This window comes from Meriones unguiculatus, chromosome 7 (genome assembly GCF_030254825.1).
Source record: "Meriones unguiculatus strain TT.TT164.6M chromosome 7, Bangor_MerUng_6.1, whole genome shotgun sequence".
In the NCBI taxonomy this organism is placed as follows: Eukaryota; Metazoa; Chordata; class Mammalia; order Rodentia; family Muridae; genus Meriones; species Meriones unguiculatus.
In genome coordinates this window covers 13,125,311-13,138,979 of record NC_083355.1, presented here as the reverse complement: position 1 = coordinate 13,138,979, position 13,669 = coordinate 13,125,311, and the positions used below count along the sequence as shown (strand labels likewise).

Below are 13,669 nucleotides of genomic sequence, written 5' to 3'. Positions count from 1 at the left end.
CAGCTCAGGAGGCCAGGAGACTGAGCTAAGGGCAGACCCAGCTCCCTCTCTGAACGCTGTCAGTAAGGATGTTCCATTTTCCTTCAGCTTCTACTATTGCCCAGAGGTTCCCAGTGTTCTTGGCTCACAGCTGTCACTCCAAGCTGTGGCCAACCTCTTTCCTGCCTATCTTGGTTGAATTGGTTTAGAGACTCATGTTAAACACAAACACAGCACATAACTGTGATCCTAGAACTCAGGAGACCAAGACAGAAAGATCATGGATTTGAGCCTAGGGTGGATTACCTAGCAAGGCTGTTTGCTTTGTTTTTGTTTTTGTTTTTTCCTTTAAAAAGGGTATACCCTGTTTTAGTATAGCCTCAGCTAATTATGTCTGTAAGGACCCATTTTCACATAAAGCCACCGTCATACATTCTGTAATAAATATCTTTTCAGGGAAGGACATCATTCAAACAGAACATCAGGAGAGTTGGGAGTGAGGCTGGTTGAGGGGAAATTCATGGTAAGTTTGAGATGATGCTAAGGTGACTGACCATGTACCCATAGGGTACAGTTGCAGCTGTCAGATTTGAGGACACATGAGGCAGTGTATGTGAGATGAGTGTTAGAAATCAGCAGCGGGGAAGCCTAGTTAACATCACCCATCAGAGAGGGAAACCCAGATATTGCAATGTATGTTCCAACTGAAATTTATAAAATTAATTCACTACCCAAAGGTGACAGTGTATAGAGAAAAGAGTAAAGAGAGAAGACCCTATTGGAGAAATATTCACAGTTGAAAGGAAAGAAGGTAGGGAGCAAGAGAAGCTTGAGGAAGTCCACCTCAGTGTTTGTGGTGTGAAATAAAAGGATGTCCACCTTCATAAGCAGCAATGTCCAGGCCAGCAGAAAGCCCCTGGACAGTAAAGACGTGGGAGGACACTGGATTGTCACTAAAAAGATCGCAGCTCACCTTGCAGAGAACACACTTCAGAAATCACTGGAAACAGAATCAGTTTACAGAGGAGGAAGTAGCGATGGTAGGAGTATATGAGGAGTGGGATGACGGTTATCCAAAAACAAAGACATAGGACTGTCAGAGAACAAGAGTGTCAAGGTTGAAGGCACTATCAGAGGGTCTCATAGCCACCTATGTAATATACAACAGAACAAGGCAGCAGGGAAGGCAGGCCTACCAATGAACCCATGAAGGAGCTCAGCCTTGGCTGGCTCTTGGACTTCGAGAAGAGAAGACACTGACACCTGTTATCTTAAAACCAGAAGAGATCACACTGTTGACATGTGAAGGGGCGCACTGGGTGATAGGAACACATAGTTGTTTTATTGCTTTGTTAATCTCTCTCTCTCTGTCGCCGTTTCTCTCTCTCCCTCCCTCTGTGTGTGTGTTTGTGTGTGTGTGTGTGTGTGTATGCTTGTTCCTACTTGTGAGTGTGCACATGTTATGGCCTGTGTCAGTTCTTGCCTTCTGTCTTGCTTGACGTAGAATCACCTGTTCATTTCCGCATACATAAGCTAGCCAGCCCATGAGCTTCCAGAAGGTCTCCTGTCTCAGCCTCCCATTCTCCCCAAGAGAGTACTGGAATTGAAAAATTTCCACCAAGCTGGGCTTTGTGTGAGTTTTGGCAATTCAAAGTCAGCTCCTCATGCTTGTGCAATGAGCTGTCTATCCGCCTCCCCCAGCCCTACCCAACTATTTAAAATGAAAAGCCGCTTCATGGGTATGCAACTGGTTGGTATCCCCAGTGCAAACCTACTACTGTAGTGTAAATAACAACTTAGCTGGCATCTTAGACGAGGGAGAAAGTTGTTACCCTTGTGAAGCAGTCTGAAACCGGGGGGGAAACGCAGATGAAATCACAAGAGAAACCAGGAGTGTGTTGTAGGGGATGCAAGAACGTAATAAGAAGCCTGAGCTTTCCTGAATCTAGATTTGAAATGTTTAATGAAAAAAAAAATCTTGAATGAGGGGATTTGAGATCAAATGGTTAACACTGTAAGAAAATTGGAACCTAAATGAATGGCTGATGGATCCCTTTCCTGGGCTTGTGCAAAAGTATGGTTGTCTCTAAGAATCTAACATTTGTACTCTGTTATGCACTCTGTACTCGATTCTCACTCTGTTCTGCAAAGAGTGAACTCAAGTGTGTGTGGTTAATGTACTAGCCAAGGAGGAAATTCCCTTACGCTCCTAAAATTCCCAAGCTGTGGTTCTCAAACTTGATCCTGGGTTTTGCCACCCAAGATAAGAACTTGTTCACAAGTGGGGCTGCCTGGGGAGAGGGGCGGACGTGCTTTGAATTTCCTTGGTAGAGATACACTGGCTACTTTAGGAAACTTGAGGACTGTCTGCCGATGGTCCGCTGTGTGACAGGGAGCATTAATGAGGTGCGTTGGGGGATTCCAGCTTCCTTAGATCATCAAAGTCTTGGAATAACATGATTTCTTTTCCTGGAACCTCTGTGCAGACCAGGAAACACTTAGCTTTTTTTAAAGTGCATTTTTAGAGGAAATCCTTTAGGAATTTTAAAGGACTGAAAATAGATGTGAGAAAGAAAGGAAAAAATGAAATTTGTTTTATTCTTTCAAGAAAACACCCTCCTTGTTTTTCACATTGTCCATACTGTTTTTTGTTTTAGCGCTGAATTACAGGCCTCGCAGGTTCACACTCAAATGCTGTTTCTCAGGCATGTGGCTCATTGCAACAACACTAAGGTTTTTGCCGGAAAAGAAATATATGTGCCAAGTAGCATATATGTTGGGTTAAAATCCCCTTTTCTTCACACAGTATCCCAAGGCAGACTGATTATGAAAGGTTTTCAGAAGACAATTTCTTGGAATGCAGGAGTGTGGGACCAGAAGCCTGCGTGTCGCCGTGACAGGAAAAATGATACCAAGTCCTGGGGGTGCTTCAGTGGTCCCTACAGGAGTTCTAGTGCTCTCTAGATCTGCAGTTGAGGGTTGCTCCATTCCTCACTACTGCATTTATTCATGTCACTTAGCTATGAATGAAGTGACACTGCAGAAGAAATCATGACTGGCATCTCAGCTGGCAAAGACTTTTACTTTTGTCCCTAGGCTTGTACTATTTAAAAATAAGAGTCAAGCAGGAGATGCAGTGGCCTCCATCAGTAGCCAGTGAAACCCCTTATAAAAATGTCCCACTCTGCCATGGTTTCATCTCTAGGAGCCCTAGATGCGTGTCTCCCTGAATGAGTGCCAGGGCCTAGCCTTCTTGCTTTGTTTGTCCCAGTCAAGGTCTTATTTAATAAAATAAAAAATAAAAATAAAGGAGAAAAATGCAATCTTATGGCCTTTACTTGAGGCTTATCTTAGCCTAAGATTAGAAGTACTAGAAAGAAAAATATTTATTGTTTCTGTGTCAGTTTGCATGTCAAAGAAAGCCTGTGCGTAGTAAATCATATTAGCACCATTTGTAGCTGAACTGGAGTGGTGCTGTGTAGACAGACATGGGCATCATTGAATGGCCAGTTAAGAAGGGAGAGTCATCTTTATTCCACCTCTGTAACCAGGGTTTACAGAGACTGTCATTTCTCTCTAATGCATCAGAACTACAGGAGGATGTTATAATGCTTTACAGACTATTACGACAAACTTTAAAAATCATCCTCCATGTTTCAAATGGAAAGCAGACCATTACCTCTAAAACGAAACCCTAAACTTCACTGTATACAAGTTTACCTCAGTGAAAATACGAACAGACCTCCACTCTCTAGTTGTTTTCTCACGGAGGAGCAAAGCGTGGCCGGTCTAAGTGCACAGAGGCTGTGCCTCAGGTGTGGCAGCCATCGAGATGCTGCTAGAGCAGCAAGCTTGGGGGCGGGGCACTGGCACAGACTGCTGAGGATTTTGTTTGCGCTTGCAAGTAACTCCCAGTTTCACATTATTGAGCTTTTTATATAAGGATGAGAAAAGGGAGATTAAAATAGTACTGTAGTATTGTTCTGATGGCAGCATGGTATATAGCTATTCCTGATGGCAAACCTCAGCGAAACCTGCATTCTGAGACAGCCACGAAGGGGCAGTGGAGTCCCAGCTCCCAGCTGGCCACAGGCAAGGTCAGGAGTCTCGAGAAAGACCCTGGTCACTGTAAAATGCCAACTCAAAAGGCTCTTTCAAATGCCATCTTCCTAAGGGCATTTCATCTTTGTGATCACTGCTGCGTGGTATTTCTCTCCTCCGGTGAGGTTTTCCTTTACTGAATGGTTTTTAACTGCTCTGTGATTGAAATAAACTATTGTTCCCTTTGTTTCTGATTAGAAGGCATGGATCTGCCCTCCGTTCCCCTTGTTTAATTAATTCAGAGCTATATGAAGATCTTTTGTTTTTTAATAAAATGACGCATATGTTCTTACTACGTGGTTTACAAGCTAGGGACTTCCTCAATCCTCATTCTAAGTTATGGTCACTAACTTCATGAAAATAATACTATTATAACCCCAGCCCCTGCCTCTGGACCCACCAACCCAACAGAAAGGTCTAACTGTCAGAAGTTAGAGTCCAGGGCAGTCCTTTTCCTAATCCTGGAGAGTTCTGCTAATATATGCAATCCTTCACACTGGGCTTGCTCTAAAGATTTTCATATTTGAAATAAACAAAGCAATTTATCTTCTAAGCCCTCACTTTTAGATTGTGGTACACCCTCATTGTGTGTACAGAACATATTATGTCATTTACATTTTTTTTCCAGGACATGTCCTCTGTTGTTCCATACCACAAAATACCAGAAAGTCAAAAACAGCCCAGCTCACTGCCAAACTGCCAAACCTGCATAGGATTTAAATCAGATATAATTAGAGAACAGAATTGTCTTTTTAGTAATGACACAAGTTGACACAGCAGAACCAAGACAGAAGAATAATCTTGCAGAATAAAAACTGTTCAAATTGATGACTGGTTTTCTATTTTTGACCTGCAGGGACATTCTATTCTTTCATTTCTTGGGCTTTTCTTAGGAATAAATTAAAATTTAGAGTGTGTGCATGTGTGTACAAATGTATTTGCTCAAGTGCATGAGATTGTGTATATGTGGGTGTGTGCAAGTGTGCATGTGTGTGTGATGTCACATGGTTTTTCAAAAAAGAAACCACAACTTAGAAATCCCATTCGTTGTACATTCTGAGGTGTTGTGGTCATTTTCCCATGGTCTTTATGTTAAAATCTGAGATTCAAATTTAAATAACATAATAATTATTTTCAAATATCAATCCAGGAACAGTTGCCAATAGAAACTTATCATTTCCTTTTCATGAACTACACTTTAATGGAGAAATTAGAATATTTTGGTTACTTTTCAATCTTTCACACTGATTTTTTTAATAGATAATAAAAGTCATTTCTAGAAATAACTTTCTCTGATTAACCTCTAAGAAGATTGTGCTTTTGTATTTTTCAACTGTGGGCAAGTTTTAAGTACTACTGTTTTGAAAGACAAATGTAATTTGGATTCTATCTTGATAATAATGATAAAATATGGCAGGCTGAATGGTCTCACTGTGTGGGACATGAAGACAAGATGAACTCTGATTTTGCTCCCCTGCTCCTTGGGATTGTTCTTTCACTTGGCTTCCCTCATGCTGTCTCCACCACTGCTCCTGCCCTCCGGGTCCTCAGCAGCTCTCTGGGCTCCTCCTCTCACCTCTGCCTCCTCTGCTTCATGGTCATCACAAAGGCCAGGCTTTAGAACCTTCTTCAATCTGCTCATTTTCCTGCACAAGTGCTCCCCTGCATGTGAGTCTGAGCTCTCTATCCTGTTGAGACCTAGCTCTGGAGGTTAGCTTTCAGCTCAGTGGGCTGTAACTACCTGACTAAGCCACGGTGCTATAAATGTCATTGACTCCTCTCCATTCCAGGAGCTGGGAGTTCCAGCATGAAGGCATCAGCAGACTGGGTGTCTAGTGAGAGTGCGATTCCTTGCACAGAGGTGGCTGTCTTTGACTAGCCACTTCTCTTAGGGTGCTGATTTCAATCAGTGTGGCACACAGCTCACAGGGCTATAGCCATGGCAGTTGTCCAAGGCCCCTTGTATGACATCTGAGAGCTCAAACTGGTACCATTGCCTTGGGTGTTAGAGAACTTGTTGGATATAAATATTAATATCACAGCAATAGGTCCTCCTTGAAGTCTCAGTAGCTCTTTAAAACCAGCATGTGAAAAACATCCTGCTGCCACACTTCTGACTTGCTCTTCCCGATGCCCTCGGCTCTCATTGTCAAAGCCTTGCAGTGCCTGAGTCCCTCTTTTCTCCCACGCCCCATTCGTGATTCCACCATCTGTGTCCACTTCCCCATAACTACTGTTCCCACTCAAGGCCCTCCATCCTGAATCAGCCTTTTTTCTTAAACCCTTGCTTTCACTGGGACAAATAATTCCTCAGAATTCAAGAGAAAAACACAAGTAGGTATGAATTACTGCTACAAAGTAAAGATAAGTGATTGGTGAAGTGAGGCCCAGGAGAATGGTGAGGATGGGAGGCTGGAAGAGAATGATAGCAGGAGATGGTATGCAGAGTGTGGGCCTGCTAGCAAAAGGGAGATGGGGCAACCAGGAGGAAGGAAACACATTTTTGTTTAACATGAGCAAAATGCACAGTTTTATATTTTTCTGTGAATAAAACCAAATAATAAACCAAAACTTAACTTTATTATGGGAGAAACAAGACAACATATTATTATAATAACCACTAAATGTGTGTGTACAGAGATGGCTATGCATATTACAAGACACAATGTAGACATAGCTAGATTCTGTATTTCCCACCACAAGACTACCACACTAAGGACCACCAGAAGCCTGATGGTTGAGGCTGACATTCTCAGGGAGTAGAACCCTACTGCTTTTGAGTCAGGTCCCTTGACAGTTTCGATTTGAGAGTACCTAGAGCGCGCCAGGCATTGATCTGGCGAGGCAGTGAGCCTATGGAAGTAGCAAAGAACCAAAGCTGCCCTTACACAGCCATGTGCATTAGTTCTCGACACAAGCTTAGGGAATGCCCAGAGGAGCCCAGCGAGCTCTGCCCTGAGTTTCAGAACATGGTAGGTGGGATGAAGAGGAGAAACCAGGCACAGTGAAGACGCAGCAGTGCCCAGCCCAGACATTGAATCTGAAGCTAGAGAAACATTAATGCCGGCCCAGTGCTTCGCTACTGACCATGTGAATTTGAGCACAGAGAGCCCCCACTCTCTCCTAACAAAAGACAAAATATGACTTGCTGCAAAGACTCATCATGAGTTAAAAATACAGTCGACTCTGTCTCAGCTTGTTACTGATGGTAACGATGGCTCCAGCACCTGACACAAGCCAAGGATGCTTCCACCGTACAACTAGTCTAAAGCCCTTCAATGCTGTACTGAAGAACTCAAGCTGCACCTCAGAGGTGCTGGAGAGTGGCTCCAAATTTTGGCAGGGAGACAGTGTCATTGAATTTGTAGTTTCAGAAGCTTGCTGACAGCAGTGGGATGACCTAGCAGGAAAGAGCTGGACAGAAAAGCATGTGTGGATTTGCTCCCCAACAGTGGCCATTACTCTCCACAATCATGCTGTTATTAAAAGGGTACTGTAACATGATACATGAGAGGAACAATTGCATCTGTCCTTTTTTGAAATAGACCACAATAGTATAAGTAGAGATAAGAACCTGAGATTTCCACACTCATTCCCAGACCTGCTCAAGTTATAGATTCATAATGTTTAATATCAAAGAGACCCTAAAGCATATGAGCTCTGTTTTTTTTTGTTTGTTTGTTTGTTTTTTTCAGGACAGGATTTCTTTGTGTAGCCTTGGTTGTCCTGGACTCACTTTGTAGGCCAGGCTGGCCTTGAACTCGCAGAGATCTGCCTGCCCCTGCCTCCCTGAGTGCTGGGATTACAGGTGGGCATCACTGTGCCAGGCTCCACTTATTTTAAAATTATTTTACCTTTTAAATTAAAAGTTCTTAGTATGAGGTCTGTCCATGAGTGAGCTTCAAACAGTCCCTAAAATCAGAAACAAAACTATAAGCATGCTTTTTTCCCTTTTAGAGGGTGACCACATAGCGTTCGTTACATGGTCAAAGAGGTTTGAGATCCAACCCCAAATTAAAAGCTATTGTCTGTGTGTGTGTGTGTGTGTGTGTGTGTGTGTGTGTGTGTGAGATTTGTCTGTTTTAGTTTAGTTGTTTTTTATTGTTGTTGCTGGGTTTTGTTGTTTTTAAAACAGAGTCTCATACTATGTCCCAGGCCAACCTTGAACTTATGATCCTCTTATTTCAGTTTCCTGGGTGCTATAATTACAGGCAGGTGCCACCATGCCTTGTATATTTTTAATGAGCCCTAACTTAGACATTATGCTTGAACCTGTGGCTCTTGGGTATACAGTAGGCGTTTTGGACTTATGTCCCAGGTTGAGCTCCAGGGCTTCCTCCTAAACACCTGCACCATCTCTTAGAACTAACTGCTCAGACTCCTTAGGGATCCTTTTTATTTTCTCATGCTTTGCATCTAACCCCTCAGGGCCATGACCTCTATTTTCGGAACCTACCTGGAATCCATCATTTCATTCACCAACTGCTTCCACCCTGATTTAATTCTCCATTGCTGTTTCCCAGTAAACCAGCTGGTCCTGACCAGCCTCTCCTTGTCTGCCTTGCCCTTGTCTAGTCTGTAACCAAAGCAGTGCCTGCTCAGCTCCCCCAGCAGCTTCCCCTCTCAGTGGACCCTACACTACTCCACTGACTGGGACACTCCACAGAACCTGACCCTATTGTTCGCCCTCTGCTGTGTCTCCACAGTGACCTCTGGCTTCCCCAAAGCCTTCACACATGCCATGAGTGTCCTCTGCCTAGAAGGAAAGCTTCCCTGCAGATTTGTGTGGCCTACGCTCTCCCATGAGGCAGGCATTTGCTCTGATGACCCTTCTTGAGCCATCTGTTTTAGAATTGTAACCTCTCCCCACAACAGCCACTCCTCTGCTGTGTTTTTCTCCTGCACTGACCAAGGATGTGTATTACACTCATTATTTGCTCACTCCCCCACATTATAATGTAAGTCTGGGGAATCAGGGAGGTATTTTTGTTTCTCTCCTTGTGACATGTAGGGCTCCCATCAAAATCCCAGCAGAGTGCAGCAATATTGATGGATGAAGTTCATTCGGAGACTCCTCACCATTGTTGCTATTACCACCCCATGCTGTCTGCTCACTATAACTTTCTGTGTATTGTTTCTATAATTGTGCAGGACTATTCTAGTATATTCTGCATCTTTTCTAATTTACCTTTCACTTAAAATGAAGATTGACAAAATGATCATTGTAGCTCTTTGTGAGCTTTCAGCCTCCCCATATTAACCTGGAAACTGCTTCTAACAGCTCCTTGGCAACTAAAAGGTCATCTCTGCCCACAAATCACAGGTTCTCCAAATTCCACACCAGAGCTGCTGTGGAGATTCCTTTAAGTTTGCTATAAATTAATAATAATATTTTTTAAATGTCATGTAGACTGGATGTCACAATACCTACAGATTTCAATGCTTTTCATTGTTATATTGGCATAGCTGCTTTATTTAACAATAACTTCCTTTATTGCCCGGTTGTAGCCCTATGCCAGGAATATGAGACATTTTGATAATAACTGACACTTGCAAATTTGTCTCTTTTATACATTAGGGCTTCTTTTCTTTTCTTTGGATGTTTTTTGGCATTTAGAGACAGAGTCTTGCTGTATAGACTAGAGTTGTCTCGAACTCCCAACAATCCTCCTGCCTCTGCCATTGAGTGCTGGGATTGCAGTCATGTGCCATCACGCTTAGCTGCATTTGCAGGTTTTATTCTAGATAGTGCTAAAGCACAAATGATGTGGGCCTAGCATACAAAGCCTGGGCTTCTTTGCTGAAACTCTTTGAGATGACAGTAATAAGCCAAGATCTGAGACCTTGGTCATAACCAATTCATGTGGTAAATGTAGTTTTTCAAGTCACTAATTTTTGATGTTGCTGTATTTATTTTACACTCTTCTAGGCTTTACAAGAAGAACTAGAGTCCCGGTCTAATCAGGTGCGAAGTGCAGAGAAAAAGTTACAGCACAAAGAACTGGAGGTGCAGGAGCAGGTAGGTCCTCTCTGGCTGCCTTGTTCCTTCCTTGTCTCGCTGCGTCAGTGTGTCAGCTGGGGTCCTCTGCCCACGTGATGGTCAGAAACAGAGGCAAACCCTGAGAACAGAGCGCCCACTGGATGGTCAGAAATAAGGGCCAGCATTACCACACACATCAGGAGGTCACAGACAGTGAAGGCTCTGGGACTGCGGCTCTGGCATTCTGATGGCTCTACCTCGTTTGGTGGCCCAATTCTCGGTGCAACTCCAAGAAGGCTACAGCAACGTCCCCCCATCCCCCCATGTCTGCACTGTCTGCAGAAGGTAGTCAGCTCCTAGGATCTTCTTCTGAAGAAGAAGGGACTGTTTTAGATTCACTCCTCTGCCTTCTTTTACACTGTTTTAGCTACAGCAGGTCACATGCTCAGCCCAGCATGTCCCATGAAGGCCAAGAGGACTGAGATTTCCTCAACCAGCCGGTCAGACCCACCAGCTGATGATGGAGTTAGGCAAGGAAGGGAAAGAAAAACGCAGAAGCAGAGAAATAGACATTGGGTAGGCAGCTGACAATGTTTAAAAGTAAGTTGACATATATTCTGATTTCTCTTCAGATTGTATAAAGCCCCATAAAATAAATGGACATTATTTAGTTAACAGGCATAAATAATATTTTCTTTTTAATTTTGATGTTCTCTTTCTTTTCATTCTGTTAATAAAATAAGCTATGACAATAGCTAATGACCTATTTCATTTTCAAATGACAGGCTTATTTTTACTCAACTCTTAGGTTTAATGAATTATGGTAAGTGGCAATTTGACACTTTAAAAGCTTTAACAGTGGACCAACACAGAACATGAGTGTTAATGAGAATCCTGGGAGATGCATTGTCCTCAGCCACTGGGGACAATCTTGCCACGATGTCCTCCACATCACAGGACACTACACACAAATCACCAGGAGCACTGCCAGATCTCCATACCTGAGCTGAGTTGGTAAAGCTCAGTACAGGCTCTCAGGATTGGTCATTTGAGTTTTGAAAAACACAAATGTTCTGGTGTGGTAATGAGGCACTGCTCATCTCTAGACATGTGAACAGAAGGGGGCTCAAGGCAGGCAGTGGGACAAAATGGTGCTGAGTTCTAAAAGTTGCTGAATTGTGCTGTTGTCAAATAAGTCCCCATTCTGTAGCTTATCTCTTCATTCTTTCAACAGACTCATCAACCAAAAGGTTTTTATTTAAGTTCAGCTTATCAGCTTTTCCTCATACGGATCATGTCCTTAGTGTCAAGCCAGACAACTTTTTTCCTAACATTAAGTTCCAGATTTTCTCCTTTTTCCCCTGAAGTTTTACAGCTTTTTAATTTACATTCAAGTATGTGATCCATTATGAGTTAATTTTTATATTAGGATTTGGGACTTAAAATGAAAACTTACTGTGTGACTTGACTTCCTATAACTTCTTGCCATGCCATAGTGTAGTTCCTGTATAATATAGTACATATATATGTATATATATATAGTTTTGTGTTTATAAATTCATATGTATGCATTTGTATATTGTGTATTACATAGTTTTTTACATACAGTCAAAAACAAGGTGGGAATACTCCGATGAAAATACTTATACTTTTCAGATGTCTACAAGGGGACAGACATTGTTCCAGAAGCACTTAATCCTCCCTGTGTCCAAAGAAAGTCAGCATGGCCATCTCCAGTTTTCAGATGGCCATGTAAGACCACACCTAGCAGAGATGTTCCAGACATAAGGTCATCTGAATTCTAGACCTTTGTTTCTATCTCCTGATAACTTTGAGATTCATTTCCAGTTAATATAAGAAAAGGAAAATACAAAACAAAACAAAACAAAAAAACCTGGTGCTGGTTTCAAATCATAGGATGGCAAGAAGACAAACCTGGAATTCTAAATGCCTCTGACAGTAGCGAGTGTCATTGACCTTCTACAGGCAGAGGAATGCAAAGGAAATGAACACAGGACAGATTTGGCCACAGGTGGAAAATGCACCCTTCAATGGGAGTGTGGTGGCAGGCAGGTCCAAGCAGCATGGGCCTAATTGTCACCGGAAGGTCACCTGAGCACCGTTCTCTGTTCAGGGCACCTCTAACTAAAAGAATTAGAAAAAAAAAAAAAAGCTTTTGTAAAACGGAAAACTTTCCGGGGTCCCTGGAGGGCTGCGGCTTCTCCATTTTGTGGTAAAATGTGACTTAAGGTAATACTTTGTTGACACCACTTAAATTCATGGCAAAACTTCACACAGAAAATTCCATAATAATGTTGAGAGTTGGGAAATCGAGAAATCCCAAATGAACAATAGGGAAGGATTCAGGAACTACTTTCAGCCTTTTTTTGTTGTTGACTTCTTTTTGATCATCAAAGTTGCTTTCATGTTTGCAGTGACAATAGCGTTTTAGAATATTTCTTACCCTGATTCCTGATATCTTCTATTAGGCTACAGTTTACCAAAGAAATATCAGGAAATACCCGTGGAAAAAGCTGCATGTTCTTAGTCATCGCCACCGTGAGGTGTTAGGTTCTTTCCACAAGTTCCTGGGCTGCAGCTGGAACTGAAAAGCCAGTTTCAACAAAAATAAGTAGCAAGGAGTCTGTACTTAATACATAATAATATTCCTCTAACCTATTTAATCTTCTATCTAAATTTGACTCATGTTCCCCCTCTCAATTGATGACACCAAGAGGAATAGTCAGAAAGGATTGGGACAGCTACGATGGTGGTTTCTTAGGGTCTGCTTCTGTGTGGACCTAGGAGAGCTAAAATGTTGACAGCATTATAATATGCCTTTCCTTTTTATCACCCATCAAAGTGATTACAGTAACAGTAGCTAGCCTTACATCACCCAGTCAAACAACTGAAGTGAATGTAAAACAGCTACTTAGAACTTTCTTCTCTTTCTTGTCAACTAAATATCATTATCCTGATACTGGTTGCATAAAAAATCAAATTGAAACTGGCAGAATTACAAAAGACAATTTCCTAGGCTGCTTTTTATAACTTAGTTGCTTTAAAAAAAAAAAAGTTTAAACTGTTTCTGGTTTTCATTTAAGAAAAATTCCTGTGTTTTGATTTTACAAAAACAAAAAAATGAATGAGGCATTTTAAAAGTTATGTTTTTAATTAAAAACAAAAGGCTGCTTCTCATCAGGTCTTGATGGGTGGTATCCTTTCCGCCCACTTGCCTCAGTGCCGTCAACTCTTCTCTGTATTCTCCACTGGCAGAACAGCAAGCCAGGCAGGGCCACAGAGCACACCTTTATCAGCGGTCCAGAGGAAGCCCCGGCCCTCTGCAGACTCAGAGAACTAGAATGAAAAAGAACTCGTTTCCTAAGTTAACCTTGCGAAAGCACAACCCTCCACAATCCCCGAATAGTAAAGTAGTATAATCACCATTAGACTTACCCACACCAGGAATTAGTCCTAATTCCAGAAAAGATCTGGGCAGTAAACCCATAACTACAGGAAAGGGTAAGGTCAGAGCTCTGATCAGACTTCATCTTGAGCAAAGAAACAGCCCTCCAGAAAGGCTGTGCTGTCTCTGATATATGGCACAGA

At 42.3% G+C, this 13,669-nt stretch overlaps 1 protein-coding gene across 6 annotated transcripts in view; it reads left to right on the top strand.

Moving 5' to 3' along the window:
- Positions 1–13,669, top strand: part of Cep112 (centrosomal protein 112) — a 412,140-nt gene that overhangs the window by 359,442 nt on the left and 39,029 nt on the right. For all 6 annotated transcript variants that reach the window (XM_060386504.1, XM_060386500.1, XM_060386502.1 and 3 more), the window contains one exon: positions 10,010–10,099. In XM_060386504.1, the coding sequence (XP_060242487.1) occupies positions 10,010–10,099 (90 nt within the window). The remainder of the gene's footprint in view (positions 1–10,009; positions 10,100–13,669) is intronic.